A 25,910-nucleotide genomic window follows, 5' to 3' on the forward strand; every position below is an offset into this window, starting at 1 on the left:
TGGAGTGGAGTGCGAAGGGACTGGAAAGCCAGTCGGGCAGCAGCAATATTTTCCTGCGCCAGAAGTAAACATGTCAACATGGTGAGAAGGGTTTTGTCCCACTCCTGGCTGAACTTTGAGGGGTAAGATGGCTAATGTCAAGGGACCCAGCTTTGTAGTCCTTTCTCACAAGGCGTTCCATGATTCACGAAAAGGACAATCTGCAGCATGACATGGTGAACTAGGTCAGAATAATATTTCTTAATGGTGATTCCTACAATGTCCTATTAATTACAGCAGTGGTTCAGAATTTTCTGTGCCTTGATAGGTTGTATTTTTACGTACGCACACATTTTTTAAATTTAATGTGATATAAAACTGAGTTCCAAGGAATCTCTACTATGTAAGTGGTGAAAAATGATGTGGGGGAGAGGAAGCAAAATATGTGCCTATCCATCTATACCCCACAAGCCAGTATTCAAGAGATGATCTTTGTGAGCATAAAAGTTTATGCTGCCTTTGATTTGTGTGGTTAACACACACACACACACACACACACACAGACACGCTAGCAATATTTAAGGATCTTGGAGCATAACATCCGAGCAGAAACTGCTTGCTCTAAATTTGCATTTGGTTTTTTTCTCTTACTGCTCTATATGGATTATTCCTCTTTTCTAGCTAAGTTAGTTTATACACACAGTTCCCTTTCTGGACTGCATTCCCTACAACATGCCTTGCCTCTTCTCACCTGCCTATTTCTATTCCCATCTTTTTTCTTTTTTTAAAAAAAAGATCCTTCCCAGAAGATATATTTTTATTGACTTTTAGAGAGAGGAAGGAAGACAGAAACATAGATGTGAGAGGGAAACACTGATCTGTTGCTTCCTGTACCCGACCTGACTGAGAATCGACTTGCAACCTAGGTATGTGCCATGACTGGGAATCAAACCCACAACATTTTGGAAAGAATAAAATAATGTTGACAGGACAATGCTCCAACCAACTGAGCCACCCATCCAGGGCACCACCATTTTTTGAGCCTGCGGAAGACACAATCTCCAGCTCCACAGGGTGGGGTTGGGGAATCTAACTCAAAGGCTCCTCTTTGCTGTAGGGGGACTGCCCTATACATTAACAATGTTTAGCAGCATCCCTGGTCTCTACCCACTAGAAGCCAGTAGCATCCACCCTTCCTACCCACATCGAGTTGTAACAATCACAGACTTTGCTAGACATTTCCAGATGTCCCAGGCGGGGAGAGGGGGAGGCGGGAGGTGGGGTGCTGGTGTGGGGACTGGGGGGGGGCGGAGCCTATGGTTAAGAGCCACTGCCCTAGGGCTCTCTTCAAATTGGATCACAGGTTCTGGAGAACAAAGGCCAGGTTCTTAGCAGTGTTTTGTTTTGGTACATGTTCAAAGTTACTTGGTGATTAATAAATAAAATATGTTTTCAAAATTATCAGTTGCGAGTTTCTGAAAATCAACACATTATGCTAATTTGAATCAGGTTGGACCCCCAGGAAACTATGAAAAGGGTCTAGATTATTGCCTCCCGCCTCCTAGAAAAAATCTTTACAGAGCTGTGATTTTAATGCTGTACTGTTGGGTTGAAATGAGAAACCATCAGAGAACGTCTCTGTATCTTTTGAAATATTTTTGTCACTAACCAGCATCTAATGACCCTTATAGGAAAACCAGTGCGATAGGTTCCTCTTTAGTACTAGAAAAGTTTGTCTCTTACGAAAATCTGTTTTGTTTTCCTTCTATTGCATAATGAGAGATCTGTAACTAGTTTTATTTTCCCTTTTTGACGTGGCTGTCAGGCAGCTCAGAACTAAGTTTTATGCTCAATTACAGTAACTATCCTCATTCTTTAATTTCTAATAGTAACCCAATCTTTTCCTCTTCTCACTATCTTCACTTCTTTTACCTTTGCCCTAACGGCTTTCTTAAATCTGTCTTTTTAAAAAATAAAATTTTAAGCAAGTGGAGTCCTTATCATTTGCCATCAGGTTTATTAGGACACTTTTGAGAATAAAAGAAGAGCAATTAATAATTAAGCTGGGACAACAGCTTAAACTGAGACTGTCTTGGGCAAAATCAAAATGTGGTGTCACTGTAGAAATAAATATAACAGACAACAACAGTCATTCCATTCCCAGGGTGGAGATAATTAAAGATAAACATGTGTCCTAACTAAAGAATCAAAGTTATGTGTTTCTCCTTTATTGTGTGTCACATCTGTTGATTAAAGTTTCATATATATATTATCTCTTGGGAAATTTTGTAATTAGCCTCTGTATCTGTAGAGAAAAAAAAATCTTGGGCTTTCTTAAATGTATTTAATTTCTACCCAAGGGGCGGGGCAAGGGGGATCCTTTAGATCTGGAACAGTGATCACAATAGAAGTTTCATTTGTTTGTGATTTATGGAGACTTGGAATAAACGCACTATTGACCAGTATCAGATTTCTAATGGCTCTATCTTGTTTTTCCTAAGCAACTTCTCATAAACTTTTGTAATATCTTGAGCAGCTAGCTGATACTATGTTCAAGCCTGTTTACAAAGCTATTAATAAATGCTATGTGGCAACTCCAGGAAGAGAGTCAAACTGTTTTTTTCTCTCCATTGGCCGAAAACAGTTTCCTGCTTATTTTGAAAAACATGGGATTACCAAAGTCCTTGATACACGCTGGATATTTTGCAAAGAAAGTCAGTGGAAATAAATGGGACTCTAACTTGTAATCTACAGGGCTCATAGTAAAAAAGAAAACTCGTTGTCAGTGCCTTGATGGCAAAGTTTTTCATACACGAAAGTGGTATCAGTGAGTTTAAAAGAAGATGGGAATTTGCTTTTGTGCATGTTCATATTCAAGTTCTTGATGGCTGATCTCTTTTTTTTTTGTTTTGTTTGAAGTCAGTTAATAGTCTCTGAATAGATAGATCAAAATTTAGTAACTACCATTTGATAATTTCTGACTACATCCAGGCACCATATAGGCACTTACATGTGTTAATTTGTTCTCCAAATAACTCACTGAGGTGAAGGTATCATTAGCTTCGTTTTACAGTGATGAAAATTAAAGCTCAGAGAAAGTACAGAAGTTACCCAAAGTCACACAGAAAATCAACAGCAGAGAACTTTAACCGCAGCCATCTGATCCCTGTGCCCTGCTGTTTGTACTATTCTGTACTTCCAGAGTCAAAAACTATCAGTGTGAAACACAGGCTCGGCTCTGGGCCCAGGAACATGGCCAGAGAAGGGAAAGAGTAACAACACCCAGATAGCATACACTATATGGCAGGCACTGTTCCGAAAGTTTACATATGTCATTTAAGTCTCACAACAGCCCTATGCGAAGGGCACTATGTCCACTTTACAAATGAAGACACATGAGAGCAAGCCATGTACACCAGCTACTCCCAGTAGTATTCCTTTCCATGGTTCGTTCCCATGTTACAGATCATCCGGTGGTTCGCTGCATTGCCTAGCCCTTTACAGTTCTCAAGTCCCTGTATGCTTTATTTCATTTTTACTATCTTCATTTTATAGATAAGGGAACTAAAAAATCAGCTCAAGTTATTTCCCCAAAGCCATGATCACTAGCAGACATAGGATCTGAGTGAGCCCAAGTGCTGTTTTTCAATCTTCACCTGAGGATATGTTTTTGAGAGAGAGAGAGAGAGAGAGAGAGAGATTGATCAGTTATCTCCTGTATGCACCCCATTTGGGAATCGAGCCTGCAACCTTTTGGTGTATGGGAGTACAGGTGTTCTTATACCTAGGCCAGGACTCTTTTATTCTGGACCAGGCTGCACACCTGAAATGCGACTGTGAGAAAGAATGCCATCCTAAATTTTCAAGATGAAGTTAACCCATGTAGTCTGCACGAAAAGGAAAGAATCCAAGCTTGATTTTGAAGCAATGTCACGTTTCCTGTTTCAGGGCCTAGGTCTAGGACAAAATGATTTCCATTTACTTCAAGGTGGCAACAATCTTGCTTAAGGTCAAACTCCTTGGTAAAGGACTTCTCTTTCTGCCCTTCTTCCTTATCCAGAACAAAGATTGCTACCTTTTCTTAACTCACACCAAGATCTACACTAAATCTAGAACTCATCAATTAATTAGAAGCAAAGAAAAACGGAATCTATGTCAGTGTAGATAACAGCCACCATTTATTGAGTGCTTCCTCCAACGGGCTAAGTGATTACATGCCTTACCTCATCTGGTTCTCACAACTTGAATAGATGCTGTTGTTATTTCTATCTTGAGGAGAAAATTGAGTTTTTTAGAGGTTAAGTAACTTTCACAGTCACTCAGCTAATGGTGGTGATTGTAACCCAGCTCTATATAAACAGCTGCCCTCCTGATTCCATAAAGTTCAGCCACCTTGTAGGCAGAGATTTACCCAGCCCTGGCATTCCAAATCCTTCAAACCCTTCCAGTGTCTGGATGGTAGGGTGGGATACTTAGTAATAAACACAGTAAAATGTGGCAGCGTAGATAAAAGGACAGTAACAAGTGAGGACAATATGTCGCTTCCATTCCCATCTTACCTTAAAGTCATTCATTCTCTGGTCTAGCAGATCTCCTTGTTCCTTTATAATGGTTATCACTATGTACAAGTATCGGACTTTTTTGCTTATAATTGTCATTCCTACTGAAATGTAAGCTCTGAGGGCAGGGCAGAGCCCGTCCTGTTATTGCTATATTCCCAGTCCCTGCCACAGTGCATGGTACATAGGAAGCGTGAATAGTTGGAGCATGCTGAATGAGTGGAGAGCACCTAAAAGATGAGGATGCGCTGCTGAAAAAAGGAAGGGACTCTTCCCCTTCTGTGGTAGACACCTTGCTTTTTTTGTAAAGCTTCAGAACAACCATTTCTAAAAGGCAACGAATGCCTGATTTGCCAAGATTTAAGGAGAGATGTGATTATGATCTTTGTGAGTCCTTGCTCCTTAAACTTTTTGTCTTGGTAAACCTCTGCTAGGAATTCTGGCAACTCTCCTTCCTCTCTCCCCCAACCCTCTTCTCCCCATCCACCCCTAGTGAATACACATCCTTCTGCAGGCCAGCTGCATATCCGGGTTTGCAGACGAAGGCCCAGGTGGCTCTTCACTAATGGCTCATCCGTTATCTTCGTGAAGAGTCAGTGCCTTTTCCGAGTAATTTTTTTTTAAGCTAAATTGACCTTTGGAAAAAAAATGCATTCTACAGAAAGCAGTGCTGTTTGCTCTCAATTCATCTCTTCTTTCCTTATTCCTTTGCTTCCCATCAAATATATCCTGTATATCTTTTTTTAAAAAGTTGTCTACTGAACACTGTATTTAAAATGCACACTGCCGAGCTTTCCCTTTCTGTCATACTTTTTAAGCAACACAATTCTAACCGGCTGCTCAAAAGAATCTCCTCTTCCTGACCTACTACTGCCCCCATATTCCTAACTCAACATTTGGGTATTTTCACAACATATATTCAGGTTGAAAGATAATACTGATATCTTGTTTTATATGAACCTTTATATACTAGGACCTGCAGAGGGACTGACTTCATTGGGATACTTTATGGCTTAATACATCCAAATGATTTATATCTCGTTTTGTCTAAGCATTTATGCTAATAAATTTAACAGATTCCCCGGTACTGCTGGGTCCCTCGTTTTCTTCAGGGGGTCAAAGTGAGAGGAAAATAAAGCAGTGTGTTACTAAAGAAAGAAGAAAGAAATTGGCCCAACCAATTTAAAACACAAATAAAATTGCAACACAAATAAAATCTCTGATTATGAAGCAACAGTCAAAGAAGTTCCTAGATCCACATAGATTTCTGTAATTGAGCTGTTTCTCAAAGGCAGAATAACAAAAGTGACAATATTCAGCAAACTAATTTACTGAAGAATATTTTGGTCCTATTTAATTAAATCCAACACCAAGGAGAAACTGACAACTATTAAATCGAGTGCAGTTGGGAGAGGGAAAGGGGATAAGATAAAATCCAGTCTATAAAATATGTTCCATTATCTTTTATAGGTTAAAAACACACACACAAAAATACTTGGAAAGAGTTTTCTAAGATGGAAAGATTTTAAGATTGTGTGGGTATTTTTTTTTACAGGTGCAGAATAAGCTGGGTGGTTTGTTTTTTTTCTCTTGGTTTTTTCTTTTTCTTATTTTCCCCCCGTTGTTTGCAAAGTTGAATCTGGGGTCAGGAGTTCTAATTGTAACCTCAGACTGGAATTCCAGATGGTGCGCTCAGGACTGGAAGCAACTCTCAGTTCATCAATTTCATGGGCCTAAGTATCTGCTCTGGCCACGGCCTGGCCTCCATCCCCACTGTGGCATTAATGCAGAACAAATTGAGACATATCCTCTATATAATTAGTTCCAGAATTTAAAAAGATTTACGGTATAAGAATAGAGGCAGCGCTGCTGAATCTTTTCACTGGGGACTCTCTGGGAGCTCGGGGACCATCTTACGGTGGTATCAGAACAGACGGGTACGCTGTGAGCTGGGGTGAAGGGGAATTTTGCACTGCGCACCCAGCCGTGCGTGCAGGTCCAGAGCTCTCAAACCAATTGGATCAGAGAATTGAATTTTAAATGTCGATAGGGGAATTGATTTTAAAAAAGAAAATAAAATAGAATTACTGTTCAAATTAACAGAGGAAGCAGGGTGGGGAGCTGCGGGTGGACTATAACAAAAGACCCTCCCTTACTTATTCTTGTTTTCAATTTAAATTAGTGTGATTTCTACCGCCAGCTTGGATTTGGAAAACAGCCATTTTAAAAGCCTGCCCGTCGGCCCGGGGTAGGCAGATTCCTGAATTGGAGTCGGCGGGGCAGAGAGGATTTGCGGTCAGGCTGCTGATGCTGCGCGTGGAACTCTGGGCGCTGGCCCTTGCGCCAGGCGCCAATAAAGCAGGCGATCCCAGCCCTTGACAGATCGCAGCGCTTCGTGGTGTTTATTCAGTTGTCCGCAGCCGCGCGGGGTGACGCCCAGAGCGCAGCCCGAGAGTACTCCCTGGTCCCTGGGACCGCGGTTGCAGGCTCGGCTCGGGGCTTGGTCTGCCGCAGTTGACAGCTCCAGGGTCAAAGTGGAGGGTTTATAAGTCCTCACCGCCCCCTCCTGTTAGGTCACAATTTTTTGATCTTGCAATAATTAAGCACTTTTCAGGCACCTCTCTCCCCTACGCCTTCCTTTTCTTTCTTTCTTTTTTTTTTAAATTCTCATACCATTAACTCTGGAGAGACAGAGGGGATGGTGGGGGGTAAAGTCCCTGTGGACGTCGGGAGACCTGGGTTTCAGCTCTGCTTTGCCACTAACTTGCTACGTGTCCTTGAACAAGTTACAAAAATTGTAACGTTTATTGTGTACAAGGCCAACACTATCTTCCTGTCTACTCCTCACGACCCATGAGGTTAGGCGCTAGCATCGAGTTATCTCGTTTGACCAATTAGGAAACTGAGGCTCAGAGAGGCTGTGAAAATCGTCTAGGGTCACACAGCTGTTGGTTACCTGCAAGAGCTGATATTCCATTCTCTGGCTACCAATCCCTTGCTCTTAACCATTGCTCTCTACAGCTGCCTTTCCTCCTTCCGTCTGGGCCTCAGTTTCCTTCTCTGCGGAAGGAGTTGAATTCACATCTCTGCCAATCGGTGGTGCAAACAAGATCCTCTGCGCCACAGGTCTCTTCGCTGATGGGCGTGGAAAGGTGGGTGAGAGAAGGGAGCGACTAGGTCTTCGCAGCCCTTATTTCCCCGGGATCTCGGACAAGCCTCGACCCACAGGAGGTGCAGCAGAGCGCAAGGTGGCCCTTCGTCCGGGCCAGACTATTTGCCACCCCCCCCCCCCCCCCCCCCCGGGCCTCTAGGGCAGCAGCGTGGCAGGCGCGGCCACCGGGTGACCACAGCTCCCGCAGAGAACGTTACCCAGGGGTGGGAGAAGTGGAGAGCGTGGGCACCCTGCAAACGCAATAGTTTGCTGGTTCCCCAGCTTTGGCCCTGAGGTGCCTGGGCTCCTGGGCATGGGGATGGGCAAAGGCATTCTGACTCCGGACGCGCACAGCACTTTTTTGGCCTCACCGTTTGGGACTACGAGGTCGGGCGAGGTGGCATTCTAAGGTTGAAATGAGATCACACCACAATTGGTTCAACTCCCCTTTCCTCCCACCCAACCCCACCCCATTCCTGGACAAAACTTTTTTTTTTAATGTAAAGGCGGAGAGTTAAGCGCCTTTGCCCTACCTGTGATTCAAAAACACGCTATCCTCTTCAAAATACTCCCCCCCCCCCCCCCCCAAAGTTGCAAAGGAGAACAAAAGAGAAACAATGTTTGACCTTTTCGTTTGGAAATGGAAATTCCTGGCTTTTCTTAAAGGGTTCACCTTCCCTTGTAGAGCTTGAGTGAGTCCTAGTTAGGAAAAAACGATTTCGAAGTAGAAATAAAAGTGTGTGTTTGGGGGAGGGAGGGTTGGTTGAGAAAGAGGTCTGATGCGTTCTAGGGGCAACTAGGTCTCAGAACTTTTGTCTCGCCGGGTCTTTCTCCGCCAAAAAGACCAAACACACATGCCCTCTGGCCGGCAGGCTAAGAGATGGGGCTTTTGGAAGGCAAGTTGGGGGCCTACAGGGCGGGGTGGGGGGGGGGTGGTGCGGAGAAGAAGCTGGCCTCTAGAGCCAAAGTCAGACTCTAGGGTAGGGCTGAGAGGTGTCCACGACCACGATAGTGGCCAGGGAGCAAGCGGGCGGCGCGTGTCCCCGACCTTTGCCTTCACGGTCTCAGCGCCTCCAGGACCAGCGACCCCAAGAGGAGGGAATTGTGCCCCGCGTGTAGGTCCTGAGCCCGCATACGCTTGGAGTCCGCAGCCAGAACCCGTGGCTACTTCGTTTACTCAGTGCAAATTAACTGAAGCTGAAGCGTCAGAAATGCACAGGCTTTTAAAACGTTCGGTTTCTTCGTAAAACTCCTACTGCCTTGACTGTCGCTTCACGTGAGATTGGATGGAAAGCTGCGGGGCCCATCTCCGACCCGCCTGGTGTAAGAGGCCTGGCAGCAACCCGCGGCTTCCTGCCGGGAGCTGCTGTCTGTCCCAGGCTGCGCCATCCCCGCTGCCTCCTAGCCCCCCCCCCCCACCCCCAGCGTTTCCAAGAGCCCCTGAAACGCACTCTAACCAGGGTTCCCTGCGCTTCTCCCTGCCTCGCGTCAGTTTCCCACGGATGTTGACTCAATTTGGAAACAAAATCTCAAACACCTGCTCTGAGGTGAGGGCCTCCCAAAGAGTGACTAGGTGGAGGGAGGAGTCTGATTGGGCGATGCCAGACTTTCAGAACTCCCCACGTTCGAACACCGCCTTGGACCGTGGGTCTCCGGTGGCTCCTAACTGATTGCGAATGTGGAAAGCAGAGCTCTTCGGGAGCGGCTCCAGAAACCCATCACCCCAACCCTGCTCATTCCTCACCCCAACCCCCAAACTGGGCGCTAGGAATCTCCGGCAGGAATATAGGCAGGCTCTGGACGTTTCCTTAAGAGTTTTCTTCCTTCCCAAACTAGCCATTGTTTTCCCGGATTCATCATATTATATACTCCATACTGTAAAGGGAGGCTACAAGCCGCTGACACCGATTTTAGGTACGCGGCAACCTCATCAGGTCACCAATGACCAGACGTTGAAAATATGCCCCCGTTTATCACAAACTGAAGCAACCCCTCCAGGACATCCACGTTTCCCTTGAGTCTGATCTCCGGAACCCACAAGGGGTTCCTCCCCTCTCCCCTCCCCGAGATTATGGCCTCCTCTCCAGCCCGGCTCTAAGAGAGAGAGAGACGGATTCCTGCTAGAGCAGCAAGAGAATCCGCCTCTTTGGAGTCCCGGAAAGTTCTCATCTCTTTCCAGAAGTTCCCGCCCTCGTGGAGCCCCCAGCCCCTCCCTCCAACCCGCCCTCTTAGATGAACAACCCCATCCCTACCCCCATCACACGTATTTGCAGAGGGGACATTCACTGCTCACCTGGAGGGACTCGCCAGTGCCCGGGGACGTCCACACTCGCGAAGGCCGAGAAGGGGAGGGTGGGGGTGGGGTGTCCCACAGGCCTCCTGAGAGACTGGGCAGGTAGGAGAGGAGGGTGTCTCCGAGAGGAACGCTCCCACAAGCCCGCCCTCCACCCTCACTGCGAGGGCGCCCCCGAGGAGTCGCGCGCGATGCCTGGACCGGCTTGGACTGCAGTGTGAATGGAGCGGCCGAGACTCCTGGCTCCTCCTCCTCCCAAGCCGCCGGCCCCACTTATTTGAGCTTTGGGAAGCTGGGGGCAGCCAGGCAGCTTGGATAAGGAGTTCAAGGCAGCGCCTGTCGGAGGTTCTCCGAAACCCGACCGCCTGTCGGCTCCCCCTTTCCCGCCCGCCCTCCCACTCATTCACCCACCGACCTACCCACCCACCCAGAGCCGGGACTGCAGCCCAGGAGCCGGGGCCCCGCCGCTTCCTCACCGCGATCCTGGACTTTCTCCTGCCACCGGAGCCGGCTTCCACGTGTGTCCTGGAGCCGGCGTCTTCGCACACGCTCCGCTCTGGACCTGGGTGTCTTCAGCAGCCTGAGCATTTGGGGATCCGGGGCCAGGGTGGCATCTGGGCCAAGTTAGGCGTGGCCGAGTCCAGCACCGAAAGTCTGCAAGACCGGAGGAGCCGCGGCGCGTCCGGGGCAGAGCTGCCGCAAATGGGCTCCGACTTGCGGGACCTGAACGCGCTGCTACCAGCGGTACCTTCGCTCGGTGGCGGCGGCGGCTGCGCCCTGCCCGTGAGCGGCGCTGCGCAGTGGGCACCGGTGCTGGACTTTGCGCCCCCGGGCGCGTCGGCATACAGTTCGTTGGGCGGTCCGGCCCCTCCGCCGGCTCCGCCACCACCCCCGCCGCCGCCGCCTCACTCCTTCATCAAACAGGAGCCGAGCTGGGGCGGTGCGGAGCCGCACGAAGAGCAGTGCTTGAGCGCCTTCACCGTCCACTTCTCCGGCCAGTTCACCGGCACTGCTGGAGCCTGTCGCTACGGACCCTTCGGTCCTCCTCCGCCCAGCCAGGCGTCCTCCGGCCAGGCCAGGATGTTCCCCAACGCGCCCTACCTGCCCAGCTGCCTCGAGAGCCAGCCCGCGATTCGCAACCAGGGTAAGCAGGCCGGGGAGCGCCCCCTACACTTGGGGCGGTGGTGAGGGGGCTGTCGTCGAGCGCGGGTAGTCCTCTGTCCAGCCCCTTCCCTGACCCCAGCTCTTACCAGCTGCCTCCCCAACGACTCTGAGGGTAGCGGAAGCAGCGGCTGGGGGAGCAGAGGTCCGGGAGAGGGAGTTCGCGCCGGTTTGGGCTCCTGACATCCTTCGGAAGCAGTCTGTTCGCATGAGCCGGGAGGTCATCTGGGGCCCCCACGACCCCTGAAGATTCCGGGGCTGCGAGTCCCTTTGGGAGTGGGAAGGGGCTGCAGCCTCTGGCTGTGCCTCGGAAGAGGTTTTGTCGCTCCGGGCACCACCCAACTGTCACCTGGCATTGGACTTTTCAGACATTTAGACCGGATTCCAGAGTGGGACAGCCCTGGATGAGCACTCGGTGCGTGCCTCCTCCGCACCAAAATGTCCAGGAATTGCTCTAGTCCTTAACACGGAGTTGGCACTTCAGACGCACAATAGGTGTCATGGGGCTAGAGATTGAATAAGGGAAAGGACTAGCAACTAACCGGTGGCTTTCCTGGAACTTCGTCATTGTCTGCGTATGGCTCCCGCGTATGCTTGTTAGCATGGAAGCGGATCTCCCCTGGGTTCCAGCTCAGGTGGCGGCCACGCGGGCTCCAGGGCTAGGAAACCCCGTTTGTCCGATTCCGAGCTGTGCGGAACCGGGTCCTACCATAGGCAATGAGATGAGGCCCAGGATTCGGGGGCCTCTTAGTCAATGAACGCGGGGCTTAGCCAGGGGAGATTTTTGCAAGACTTGAGGGTTGTAACAAGGACCAGGTTTGCTTGCTGTTTTCAGTCATTGTACATCGAGGGGCACAGAAGGTAGTTTTCTCGCCCCGCACAGGCGCCCGCACACGTCTTTCTCCCCACCAGCGCTGAATCAGTTGGGCCCGGCCCTTGTAGTTTGGTTTCTAAATTTACTTTAATTGTTGTTTGTTATTTTTGCACAGTTTGAGAACCTAAACCAATTCGGGTGGATTCGATATTTTAGGAAATACTTTACAAACGCAATGGCGAATGCTTTTCCTGGAGCAAAATTTCCCGCTGGGTTTAGAGGCTGGGATGTTTCTGGAATGCCTGGGGTGCTAGAAGCAGAGTGTGTACTGTTTGCAGGAGGTGCTGGCTCCCAAGGCAGAAGAAGGGCTCTGTCCTTATCTCTAGGAGGTCTCTTCCTTCAGTAGCCCAGCGGGGAGCACCTGGCGAAAGTGAAACAGACCTCCTCTTTTCCTCAGGGGAATCTGTGATCCTTGACCCTTGAGGGGTCCTCCACTCCAGCTATTTCAGAAATGAAATTAGTGTTTTGGATTCACAGGGTGTTGGAATAACTCCGCGTCCCTCTTAGAGGCTCCTGTTCTCCGCCTGCTTGCCACCTCTATTTAGCAGGCTAGTGTTACCTTTGGCAAATCCACAGGTCTGTTTCCCCATCTGTAAGAAGGGAGTTGAGATTGACAACCTGGGAATTAGGTCTGGCCTGATGATCTGTGCAGAAGCCTGACTTTTCCTGGGCTAGGGGTTCTAAACACAGAAGGTAGAGCAGCCCACCTAAAACTTGACTGGTCTGTTCTTGGCAAGACTGGCAGGCAGGTGTGTGATGTGAGTTGAGTTCCTGTGTAGATGTATGCTATGTGGAGCAGCCTGAGAATCCACTGATTTAAGTCTCCCAACAGCAAAATACTATTGCACCATGATCATTGAGTCCATCTAGGTACTGTGAGGATTTTTCGAATTTGGGCTCTGTTGCTTTGTTTGGGCCCTTGTCCAGCCTTCTGCAGGGCAGGTCTGTTGCCCAGGCTCCCATCAACTCAGCATGGGATGGGGAGGCCAACAGCCTTGGTACTAGGCCAGCTGCCAAAAGGAAAATATTTGGGAACACACCACTGACTAGAAGGTGAAGGAGGTCTCCCTTCCCACCCTGAGGAAAAGCCCCGTGGAGAGTTGGCCCCAGACCTGGACCACAGCCTATAAGCTCTGTTCTGTCCTTGGGCTTAGGTTTTTCTCTTACAGTGAAAACATAAATGGGGCACTGGCTGACCTCTTGGGACTCATTTGGCAGCTGGGAGCTGGGGTGAGATGTCAGAAGCTGTTCCAGCTTCAGCCCTGATGTTGGCCCTGGGTGGGTCCTGAGGCCTGGAGATTCTGGATTTATTCTCTTGAATTCCGGGGTTTCTGTGGCTCTTCCAGGAATGTAGGGCCTAGTAAGAGGTTTGGGCTGAGGGAAGCAAGGGCATCAGTTCCTTCCCCAAAGTGTAGGAATGGCCATCAGCAGGCCCAGGCCAAACTCCAACGGAGAAGAGTAAAGACCTGGATCCCGGTCCCCAAATAGGGCAGCCTAACCATGGTCCTCAAGAGAGGACGATTGCTGGCAGCCTCTCACCTCCTCTCCACCCATTTTTGTCTATTTCTTAAATATACTTTTCCTATTTCTTAAAAACATTTCTACTTGATGTCCTAACCTTACTTCTGAATATTAGTTCAGCAAACATTTACTGAGCACCTACTCTATGCCAATGCCAGGCACTGGAAATTGAATATTAAGACCATGCGCCTCAATTTTTGCCAGAACCTGACAGCCTGACATTGGAGGAGTCCTTATTTTTGGATAAGGAAATTTGGGTTCGAAGTAATTAATTTTGGGTCCGTTTTAGCTCAAGTGGTCACTTCATCATGGCAGACACTAAGGAATTAGTTGTGCAAGAGTTCTCAGTTTGTGGCAGAGCTGGGACTCAAATCCAGACCATTCAAGGCTATTTCTACCTACTTTTCCAGGGATCTTGGCCCACTGTTGACATGAATTTCCTCTGTCCTGCTGGATGGGCGTGGAACCCACTGTAGTTAGTGCGTGAGGGTTGGGAGTTTTGCCAGGGCAGAAGTGGGGCGAGGACTTGGGTAGCCCCAGATTGAGTGTGGGGTTTGGGGAAGGGAAAAAAAGATTTTGTCAGGCCTATTCCTCAAGCCCCACTGGAGCGCCAAAATATAGCAGAAGAAGAGGCCTTGGCATTACCAGCCACCCTAGGGGTCACTGGGGAGACCAGCTTGGCCCAAGGGTCAGGGGCACCCTCCTTGGGTCGCACTGGAGAAAGGGTGTTTCGTTGTGGGACAGATTTCCCCGCATCCTGCAGCAGCTTCATCAATATCAGCCTTCTGACTGCCTGCCGTCCACTGCACCCCTCAGCTCCGGGATGTGGGGTGGGGGCGCTGGCCGACCTGGTAGTTACCCGGCTCCTCCGCTGCCTAGGGCGGAGGAGGATGGCACAGAGCATTCTTGCCTTTCGGCGCGGTCAAGGTTGCACTCTCTTCCGGGCTAAGACTAACCGTGGGAAAGGGGCTACCTTGGAATCTGGAGTGTCTTCCTCTAGGGTCCTTAGAAGTAGTACAAGGAGCCTTTGAACACGCTGCCCCTTTTTGCCGACAGCTGTCTCCCTCGCCCCCGCGCTCCCCGCGCCAGATCCAGCGCAAGGCCTCAGGACTACGCGCTCTAATCAGTCCCGCGTCCGATAAGCTTCTAATTAAAAGAGCCCTCCCTCCCCTAGGCTCCAGCTTTCACCACCGCCCTTCCCGGGGGAATTAAATAAAGGGGGTTGGAGGCCGGCTCCTGCCTACCAGCTTGTGCGTGTCCTGTCTGGGAGGGGCCCGGAGGAGCCTCGCCGGGTATGGAGGCAACCCGTGACCCTTGCGGCTAATCTACATCCCTGAGCCCGCCTCGGAGGACAGCACTGTGCCTGAGTCCACTGCTTACTCTGGCTCAGGAATGGAGAAGGGTTCGCGAAGAGGCAATTTCTTTGTCGCTTCGGTTTCTCCTTTATTTAAAGAAATTTTTTTTTCCTTTCAAAATTCAGCCCTTCCTCTGCAAACTTCACTGCTCAGAGCCAAATTTCGTTTGTAAGCTGAGCGGTGGGCCTCTAACGGAGCCTGGCCTCCGCTCCCAAAAGGAAGTGCCCTGGAAGCCCAAGCGTGCTCACCCACGCCTGACAGCTAACCGGGCGGGGGTTATCTTTGTCCACTTAGCAGGCGAGAAATGGAGGCCTCTGGGGTCACGCAAGTTATAGAATCTGGTGGCTTCTTAAGTTGTAGACCCGTGGTGCCAGTTGGTGTATGAGACTTGGCCTGATCTGTACAATCTGGTAATTAAGACCTGCCCCAATCCTTCCTCCCACTCTGACACACCACATTCCCGAGTGGGCCCCTGGAAGCTCCGTTTCCGTTTGGGGGGTGTGTTTCAAAGATGGGGTAATGGCCTCCTTTCTCTGTCCAACTTATCTTCTGGGACACATGTTGCAGAGGGATCATGCCTGGGACAAGAGTGGGACAATGGGGACCATTTGACCCAGTGCAGTGGCTGGGGTTGGGGGAACTGGACCGGTGGTGGTCCTACAGGGAGCAGATAGGAGTGTCTGGGCCAATCTCATTCCTCACTTGGTCCTGACATAGGAGGCCCCTACCTTTGGGTTCGGGGGCCTAAGGACTGATCCTTTTCTTAGCCATAGATACTTTTTCCCTAGAGGTGGCAACAGTTTTTCCAGAAGCGATTGGGGCCTATCTTTCAAGCAATTAAAAAACAATAATCATAGAAGGAGGCTATGTTTTCCAACTGAGACACCACAATTATTTTAATTCTTACCTTTGGAGAGTTGGGCAAGAACACGGGCGGTGTTAGCTTCAATTTCCTAGCAGGGAAACTGAGGCAGAGTACTCGTGCACTGTTGTGAGGTTGAGGTACAGTGTCAGGGACACTAAAAGAAACAGGGTTTCTGGCCTGCGAACGAGGAAGTTGGCCCCCCGCAGTGGTGGTCAGAGTCGGACCCACCTGAGCAGAGGTGGGTCCATGCAGAAGGGAAGGAGGAGGAGGCAGGGTCAAGGCCTGCGGGCCCAACTGGAAGGGCCCCTTCTTTTCCTCCGGGCTAGCTTTCCCCAGGGCCTTAGGTGTCATGGTGTCAGGCCGCTCGGCCTCAGACAGATACCATTACTCGGCAATTACTCTCCCCATTTAAAGCCCATGCCGTTAACTGCCTCCGAGTAATTAATGAAAGTTGGTGCGGCCCCTGATTTACGGCTCGGAGTCAGTGCGGGGTCAGCCGAGCAGATTCATTTCGCTCGCCCGCGCTGCCCCTGCGCGAGAGCGGTGTCTGGTTTGGGGGAGAGCAACTTGCTTCGCCGAATGGTTGGCGGTTTTCATACTTCCTTGCGGGAGGTTCGGTCCAGAAGCCGCAGTCGTGGTGGAAGGCAAGGGCATAAACAAACTGGGAAACGGTGGGGAGATCCGAATTTTACTTGGAATAGAGCAGAGAGTGGTCCCGGTCCCAAGGTCATCTCGGGGCCCTGGGCCCATCTTCCCGCCCAAAGTCTTAGAGACGGGTGGGATCCCAAGGCGCGGCGGGGCGCTCCTCCGCAGCGGTTCTGTTCGGACCCATGGACCGTGTCTCCCTTTTGACGCTGTGCTTTCCCTCCGCCGCTCCCGCAGGATACAGCACAGTCACCTTCGACGGGACGCCCAACTATGGTCACACGCCGTCCCACCACGCGGCGCAGTTCCCCAATCACTCCTTCAAGCACGAGGACCCCATGGGCCAGCAGGGCTCACTGGGTAAGCAGGCGGGGATGGTGTGGGTCCTTCTCCCCTTCTTCCAGGCGACCCTGTCCGACAGACCCGTCACCCCCGCCCCAATGAATTTCCAACCCACAGCACATTAGGAAGGGAGAAGAGGACATGTAAAGGGATTTTGAGAAATAATTAGCCTAATCTCAATTTAATAGATCGATTCCGACCCCCCAGGTATGTTAGGGACTCCACTCAACCAAGCCTAAGAAGGTCCCGAGAGTCTGCTGTGTACTAGGCAGTGGCTTTGAAGGGAGTGGGAAGTGGGAAGCTTGGCTCATACGTCTGGACACTCCGTCTTGGCCCGTCTAGCATCCACGCTCCATTGCCCCCAGCTTAGCCTGGGACCCCCGCTCAGGATGCTCTCTCCCCCAGTCCCTGCCCGCCACCCGAACCCCGGAGACCTCTGGGCGCTCACTCTGCTTTCCCGCTCTCTGCAGGCGAGCAGCAGTACTCCGTGCCGCCCCCAGTCTACGGCTGCCACACCCCCACGGACAGCTGCACCGGCAGCCAGGCCCTGCTGCTGCGGACGCCCTACAGCAGGTAAGGAGGCGCTGGGCGCCGCGTCTGGGTTCCGGGAGCCGAGGGCATGGGAACGTCGGATGCGGGGCGGCCCGGACTTCGGGAGGCAACCCAGCTACTTAAAGCAAGTTGAAGCAGCTCTCCAGGCTCCGGTAGAGAGAAGTAGGTGTCCTCGTTTCCGTGCTCTCATTTTTTTAATTTTTATTTATTTTTTATATATTTTATATATATATATATTTTTTTTACAGAGAGGAAGGGAAAGGGATAGAGAGTTAGAAACATCGATGAGAGAGAAACATCAATCAGCTGCCTCCTGCACCCCCGCCCCCACTGGGTATGTGCCTGCAACCAAGGTACAAGCAGTTGGCCGGAATCGAACCTGGGACCCTTGAGTCCGCAGGCCGACGCTCTATCCACTGAGCCAAACCGGTTAGGGCGCCGTGCTCTTATTCTGAATATGAACGAGCGCGGTTACTGTTTGGAATTGGAAAAGAAAGAGAGGCACTTTGAAAGGTTGTTTTTCTAGGGGCTCTTTGCTGGGAAGACCATCCTCAGGACCAAAGATGAAACACGAAGTCCACTGCCACGTGGTTCTTCTCACTCCTCAAATCCCCTTATGGCCGCCCGCCAGCCTTCCCTGGGACAACTTGGCGGGCGCCTACCCTGGGCAGCAGCCTTCCCCACCCTGGTCCGCGAGCCCGCCGCACTTAGTGGGTGCTGTTCGGAGCTCCGGGCTGCGCGCTGGGCCCGGACTCCAGCCTGCGTTGGGAACTGCGGTCGGGTCGCCTCGGAGTGCTGAGCCCGCCCTTCTTCCTGTTCCCAGGAGGCGGAAGACAGCTTCTTTCCCTTCGAAGCTTTTTTTCCTGTCCCTTGTGCCTTCTCTCGGTTCTCGCTCCACCCTCCACCTACTCTCCCCCAAATTTATTCTTCAACTTTGGGTGAACTTGGCCAGCATCCCGCGTCTCCGATAGGGTTGCCTAGTAACTGGTGCACACACACCAGCCTGCACCAGGCGGGGAGGTGGGGCGGGGGGAGTGAACTGGCCGCTCCCGGCCCTAGGAGCCCGCGGATTGGGCGCGCATTACCTCACATACCACCCCTACCCCTCACCCCGGTGCTCCGGCGATCCTGATACCGACTGGCCCCCAAACTCATCTCCATCCTCCCTCCCCTCCGCTCCTGGGCCCGGGGCTGACGTCAAGGGAAGGAGGTAGTGAGGTAATGAAGGAAGGAAAAGCATCTGCCCTGGGAGATTGGGTGGGGGGAATGGCCGCGCCTGGGGGACCTTCAGTCCCACAGGTGGAGGAGGGGAAGGAGTCTTGGCTCCCCACCCCGCAGTGGCGCCTCCGAAAGGCCTGGCGCGCTCATGAAATTGAGCCCGGTACTGGTCTGATTCTACTGCCCCGGGGAAGTAGGGCCCGAGCCCTTTCCACTTCTGTACGCCTGAGCTGCGCCTGCTTTGGAAACTTTTTCTTTTGATTGGAAAATTCAGCATATCTAATAGAATCTTGGATTTGAGATCACTTTTTTTCTTTTTCCTCCTCTCCCTCCCTCCCCCCCCCCCGCCCCCCCTTCACAGACAGAGATAGAAAGGTCACAACTCATCACCCTCCTTTTCTCCCTTCCTAGCTGGAACCCAGCTCTGTTCTTCAGCACTGCAGGCCCAGTGTTCTCCAAGCCCAGCATCTCTGCCTCCCCTCCCTGGGTCTGGTCACTGGAATGGATGCAGAATCCCCAACCATTCTCTATTGTGATCCTCCTCCCTTAGCAAAGCTGGAGTGGAGGTGCCCTCCCCCTCCTTCTTGAGGAGCTGCTCCTGCCCATTGCCAGAGTGATGTTGCTATTGTTCTAGTAGCCTTTGGGGGAGCAGATGGAATGGCTCCCCATTGGCCTGCTCTTCTCTCCTTGATCCCTGCTTGGTGCCTCAACCAGGTGGAGAGGAAGACTTTGATGCTGAGTGGGTGCTGTTTAGATGGGCCAGGATACCACCTGGGAGATGGGGGTTGAGAGGCCATTGGAGTCTGGTTCAGTGGTGACACACAGCTCACACACATTTCTTTCTTTTTTAAAAAAAATTACTGATTGATTTTAGAGACAGACAGACAAAAACATCAATTTGTTTTTCCACTTATTTATGCATTCACTGGTTGATTCTTGTATGTGCCCTGACCAGTGTTCAAACCCACAACCTTGGTGCTTCGGGACAGTTCTCCAACCAACTGAGCTACCAGGCCATGGCCTTACTCACATTTCTTATTCTCCTTTCTCTTAAGCATAAACCCACCTTGTGGAACACTAGGAAGGGGCCCATCAAAGGGACTGAGCCACCCGAGGGACTAAGCCATCCAGAAAGAAAAGGAGTCAGGGATGAAGTGATCACACTCTCTTGAATAGCAGTTCTCCAAACTGAGTTCCTAGGGGTGGATTTTGACTTAGGGCTAAATTTGTGATTACTATAGATGTAGGAAAAGTCACTTGAATTGCATTTTATACATGAAATTTCACATTTTTGAGACCCAGTTTGTAATTGGCCACTCTATAAAGCAATTTTGTCAGGTTCATCTTTGGGAAATATCTGCTTACCCCTTTTTTTCTTCCTACATAATTACAACGTTTTGCTTCTCATTTTTATATGAATGTCACAAAAATACCATTTTCTCCCATTGCAGAAAATTTCCTAAGCAGTAACATCTCCTAAAAAAGAATTTGTGACCCCAGTAGGAAAAGAGCTTGCTCCCCTGGAAGTTTGTACTATCTGAGTCTTTGAGGCTCCATCCATCCTAAAGTCACTATTTTTTGAATCACTTTCAAAGATCAGGTACTTCAAGCTGAAGTACATGTAATCATATACCATGTTAAAGTGGCTGTGTAAACAGGTATTTCACGGTGTTTTCAGTACCTCATTTCCATCCACCTATGTTGATCAAGGGACTCTCCAGGTATTGAAGTACTTAATCAGATGATAATTAGGTATCATGAAAAGAAGCCTTCGAGGTTTAGCATTGCCTAATTGATATTCAGTAAGCACTTAATAAATGTCAAATAGTTATTGATAGTGTTTTTATTACTGCAACTGAGGCTGTACCTTCTAAGAGTTGGGTTTCTTTTGGCTATTCTTCTTGAAAGAGTTGAGGTCTTTCTCCTTGGGCTGTCACCAGCTGGGGAGCACTGTGTTTCCTTAGTGTAACTTTTCACAGAAACACCCTGGTGGTGCCTCATGTAGCTTATCTTTATTTTTCCTCAATTCTCTGGATGGATGGCTTGGGAAGAGAGAGATGTATAGGCATCTTACATGTCACTTAAACAAATTGCTTTAAAAAATTATCTGGAGTAATGATATCTGATATGTCAAGACTAACTATGGAGAAATGTCTATCAGTGTTTTATAAGCTTCATCAGACGAAGTAAACTGGATTTGTTTTGTCTAATTGAAAAAAAATGATCAGGTGCTTCCCTGGCAGTAATGATGAATGGACAGGTGTAGGGTTATTTTAAAATTGGGTCTGTGCATCGACATCACTGCAGTTATGTCATTTTTTTCTTTTCTACTCCTTAAAAATGTTTGAAGGGTATTTAAATGCCTTTGGGAACACAGTGTGTGAAAAAGCATGGAAAATAGGACTAAACTGAAATCACTTAATAACTTAACTTTTGGATTTTTGATATTCAGTGGTGCTTTTCTGTCTAAAACTGGGACCTCCTGGGAAAGGCTTGTCCTATTTTGTTTGCTTCATTGCACTTGACCCTTTGAGGCAGCCTGCCCAGCTTCTTCCCCACCCCTCTTCCCAAAGTTTTGTCTCCCCACTATTGGATTCAGTCTCTCTTCCCAGCATGAAGTAAAGGTAGTGGCACATACACGGCCATTAAATAAGCAGCAGCGCACAATGTGAATTTCTTTGAGGAAATTCTTAGAATTCTGTACTTTACAACAAGAGAAACATTGTAAATTTTCTTCTCTCTCCCAGGTAAAACATACCTGAGGAGTTACAGCTATACACATTTGTGTGTAGGTGCACACAGTAGTGAGTAGAAAATGCCCTCAATCAACTTATGGAAAGTGATTAGGAGATGGTTTCCCCTTCTTCCTTGCCCACTCCTCCCAAGTTGAAGATGGGTAGAGTTTTGTCTAAAGGCCACGAAGGCTTATGAAACTAGATTTCAGCCCTTGGGGAAGCCAATGATCATAGCTGGGTGAAAGCGCGAGTCCCTGTAACATAGTAACTAGGATTTATTACTTCATGCTGACTCGGTACTGCTGGGCATTGTGCTAAGTGCTTCACTCAGTTCATTCATTTAATTCTTCTGATTATTCTATGAGGTAGGTACTAGGGAGAAAATAGGCTTAGAGACTAGAAGTAACTTGTCCAGGGTCACATAGTGAGTGAGAATCAGAACCAGGATTCGATCCTCAGCGTCTCTGACTTCAAAGCCCATCTGAGCTCTGCATCACCGAGGGATACCAGGCCACTCCACCTGGAATATTCTCCTTATAAAGTCCATGCTTTTGCTAATAAATTGTAATAGCAAGTGCTTATATACACTTACTTCATCCAGGCACCATTCTAAGCACTTTACAACTATTGACTTACCTAATCACATGAGAACTCTTTGAGTTATCATTCCTTTGAAATTACCACCCCCACTTCACAGAGGAAGAAACAGGCCCTGGGCGATGAATTTGCCCAGTGGGACACAGTAAGGGACAGAGCTGGTGTTCAAATTCAGGTAGGGAGGCTTCTGAATCCATGCTCCTACCCACTGCACCCGCCCTGCTGCCTCTCCTGATACGTAAGTGCCATTCCTGCTCCAAAGTGGCATCTGCTCTGGGTCTCGCTGGACTCTTGGGGGTCAAACGACCCTTTCACAGGGGTCGCCTAAGACCATCGGAAAACACATAGATAATTACATATTGTTTTTGTGATTAATCACTATGCTTTAATTATGTTCAATTTGTAACAATGAAATTGGGGGTCACCACAACATGAGGAACTGTATTAAAGGGTCGCGGCATTAGGAAGGTTGAGAACCACTGCGCTAGAGGAAGGACTTCATTTCCCACAGTTGTGAAAGAAACCATTATTCACTAGTTTTACCATAGCTTTCAATAGTAAGCACTTAGTGGATTGAGGACAATACTTTCCCCTGGTGAGCATTATTGGAGCCAACTTGAACTCTCTCCTTAAGTCCTAACAAAGCAGCTCTGTCTTTCAAACTGCAGACTCCTCTAACTTTGCCTTTACCACTGGACGTGAACTGTTGGTGAAGTTCCATTTCAAACACCTAAGAAATCAGGGTAGAGACCTTCCTCCCCGTCCATCACCCAGGAGGAATGTCTGCTTCCAGGGCCACCCAGCTTTCTGCTTGCTCAGAGGCACAGTCTCAGGGAATGTTGGACCCCATGTTCCCCTGAGGGAACAGAATAGTAAAGTCCACCCTCATTGAGTATAATATAATGTTCCCTGTGATTTCTATCTAGAGCAGTGGTTCTCAACCTTCCTAATGCCGCGACCTTTTAATATAATTCCTCATGTTGTGGTGACCTCCCATTTCATTGTTACAAATTGAACATAATTAAAGCATAGTGATTAATCACAAAACAATATGTAATTATATATGTGTTTTCCGATGGTCTTAGGCGACCCCTGTGAAAGGGTCGTTCGACCCCCAAAGGGGTCGCGACCCACAGGTTGAGAACCGCTGATCTAGAGCATACAGCTAGCTGGAACTTCCTTGCCCATTCCCCTTGAGTCCTCTTCCACAAGCCCCATCTGGTTGCTGACCTCCTTGGAACCCCAAGCCCCTACTGTGCCCATTGCCCAGCTTGATTCTCACAGCTACTTTGAAAAGTTCTGTGCACTGTATTGAAAAATATTCCCATGCCCACTATTTCTTTCTACATTCTAGTTGTTTCTCTTTCATTTTATTCTTTTATGTGTCATTTGCATATTCTTCTTTAGCAATTGTGCTACTAATATAAATGAGAACGTTTCCTTTTGCCCCATAGCAATCTAGGAAGCAATCATTGATGATTTGACAATTTTTAATTGACTGTTGATGATTCACAAATGGTGAAGTTGACAATGGAGCCTTACCAGTAGATTGTCTTTCATAGGAGAGAAACTTCCTTAGCAGCCATAGAGTTTTCTGGGGAATCCAGGTCAGTGAGAAGTTCACAACCCACTATTAGGTTAGTTTTATACTTAGACTCATATCAGAGGACAGTTTGTGCCCAGTCAATGCTGTATCTTCTCACTGGTGTATCCAAGTACACTTTACATGGTGTGCAAATTTCACTTTAGACAACACTGGCATATGTTTCCCACATAGGTAGGCATGAAGGCAGAAAGTCTGGAATGGTTTCCAGGGTGGTCGGTTGGCAGTGTTATCAAAGCCAAGGGCTTGCATTGGACTTGTCTCCAGGGAGAGAGGAAAATCTAGTTTCAAATATTCCTTCAACTTTTGTGCTGACCAAGTGTTTATTAATAGAAGTTGAATCCCCAGTGGGATTTTCTTTGGTTAACTGGTGAGCTTGAGAGAAATTACAATACCAAGAGATTGACTGTAAAATAATTATTCACCATGGCCTGCTGGGCAGAAATTTCTCAACTGGCAGCCTCCAAGGCGCCTCAGAGGGAAGAACTCAGGAAAAGGGCAGCGGGAAGGTCTGGTTCTTGAGCCTTCGTTATCAGATACAGGTGAAACCACAGAGGCCTCTCTGTCAGTGTGGGGCAGAGCGATGACAGCAAACCCTGGAAACATTAAGAATTCTGATCATGAATGCCAGTTATAGTCGCCATTTTCTTATTTGGCTTTAAAAAATATCATCCTATGGGGAAATTCTTCTACCAAGATGCTACTTTTCAGAGAAGTTGGGAAGGCTGGGTGAAAGAAGTGAAGAGATTAAGAAGTACAAATTGACAAATTGGTAGTTACAGAATAGTCACAGGGATGTAAGTTTCACCATAGGGAATATAGTCAATAATATTGTAATAACTGTGTCTGGGGCTAGGTGGGTACTAAAAAAAAATCCCACAGGAACCACTTTGTAAAGTATACAATTGTCTAACCACTATGCTGTACACCTGAAACTAATACAGAATAATACCGAATGTAAACTGTAATGGAGAAAAAAGATGCTACTTTGCCAATTAGCAAACATCTGGCAGAGGTAACTCCAATCTCAACCAGGTTCAGTGGTTCCATTCCAGTGGTGATAGATACTTTTCTACCTTGTTCTGTTGAATATAGTAAACACACTTAAAGATGAAAATGTACTTGAATTACACATGCATTTGAAGAGTGGAGGAGGTTCAGTCCAGATAATAGCTGAGGGTTTTCTTCTTCCTTTCTTTTTGTGCAGAGGTCGAGAACTCAGTAATACTGCAGTCCAGGCCAAAATAAACTCTATATGATCTACTACTGATTTCCTTTTAAGTTCCCCTTTTTGCTAGGATGGACTTCCTTTTATTTTACTCCAGCTTGCATTAATCCCAGTTATAGAAGTTTTTTTCCTCTCTCTTTTGCCTCCAACTTCAAACATTTCTTTCATAGGAAACAAGTGACTTAAAAAAAAAGACCTACTTACAAAAATATAAAGGACAGCATGACTTTCAGAATATATTTTGGCAGCCTGCAGTTTCAGAGTTCACTTCCGAACAGACAGAGTTGGACCGGGAGCTGAAATGCCTACGTGACCACTGTGGTCGCTCTGAGCCAAACCACCTGCTTATCTGATCTCCTCTGGGAATGAGGCGGTTGACACCTACAGTGGTTATTTAATAATTAGATGTGCTATTTCTCAGAGGCCGTATATTCTTTGACCAGTGCTGCCTCTTTCTGTGGGTTTTCATAATGAGAGCTGGGCGTTGACCGATTGCCCAAAGAGATCGGAGCCTGAGCATGCCTGGGCCCAGTATTTTTAGCTCCAGTTCATATTTTGTCCTCTCCCCAGCAGCAGTTATTGTCATTGCTGTCGTTGACTTCCAGTTGAAAGATTGTGCCAGCCAAGCCTACTGACTGAGCTGCTGGGGACCCCCAGCCAAGAGAAGGCAGGATGTGGTTGAAATTGTGCTGTGATCCTATCGCTGGCCTCAGGAAACCTATTAGTAGCTTGGGGATTTTCTGAAAGTTCTTCTTCCTATCCCACCTTCTCTCCCCTTCTGAGGATTTGTAAGCTGGGCTATTAGGACCACTAAAATCAAGAAGTTGGGCTTCTGCTGGCACACTGTCCTTGGTTAGCTCAAGAGGATGTGTTGGGCATCTTGTATCTTGTCACTTTCTGGAGATAAAATAGATTATGATGCCTTCTTATATATGTTTCTTTCGCTTCCAGCCTCTTGTCTGTATTACTATTACATTATTATTACTATTATTTAAATGGCAATGAGAGGACAAGGCTCAGAGGCCAAATGATGTCTGAAGCTTTCAAAGGGGCTGGGCAGGGTGGGGGTAGGGACATCAGGAAAGTTAGCACTAGGCACTTCTCTGAGCCCAGGTCCTCCTCTGATAAATGGGAATCGTAATTATAACTACCACATACCAGTAAAACTGTTGTGAAGAATATTAGAGATGTATGGAAGTGCTGTGCAAAATTTGATAGATTAGAAAAATTAA

The 25,910-nt window shown here is 48.5% G+C and overlaps 1 protein-coding gene and 1 long non-coding RNA gene across 6 annotated transcripts in view; one reads left to right on the plus strand and one right to left on the minus strand.

Annotated features, from left to right (window-relative positions):
- LOC139018987 (uncharacterized) overlaps positions 1-10,644 on the minus strand; it is a 45,271-nt gene extending 34,627 nt beyond the window's left edge. The window contains exon 1 of one of the 2 annotated variants that reach the window (XR_011472963.1): positions 10,459-10,644. This is a non-coding gene — a long non-coding RNA (uncharacterized lncRNA). Of the gene's footprint in view, positions 1-9,982; positions 10,077-10,458 lie in introns of those variants that run through there. The other variant, XR_011472964.1, reaches the window with a different exon arrangement.
- WT1 (WT1 transcription factor) overlaps positions 10,075-25,910 on the plus strand; it is a 50,939-nt gene continuing 35,103 nt past the window's right edge. For all 4 annotated transcript variants that reach the window (XM_070428100.1, XM_070428101.1, XM_070428102.1 and 1 more), the window contains exons 1-3: positions 10,075-11,126; positions 16,641-16,763; positions 17,216-17,318. In XM_070428100.1, coding sequence (XP_070284201.1) covers positions 10,685-11,126; positions 16,641-16,763; positions 17,216-17,318 — 668 coding nt within the window. In that variant the 5' untranslated portion in view covers positions 10,075-10,684. The remainder of the gene's footprint in view (positions 11,127-16,640; positions 16,764-17,215; positions 17,319-25,910) is intronic.

Source organism: Myotis yumanensis, unplaced genomic scaffold (genome assembly GCF_028538775.1).
Source record: "Myotis yumanensis isolate MYYU_CA2020_CCGP unplaced genomic scaffold, mMyoYum1.0.hap1 SCAF_10, whole genome shotgun sequence".
In the NCBI taxonomy this organism is placed as follows: domain Eukaryota; kingdom Metazoa; phylum Chordata; class Mammalia; order Chiroptera; family Vespertilionidae; genus Myotis; species Myotis yumanensis.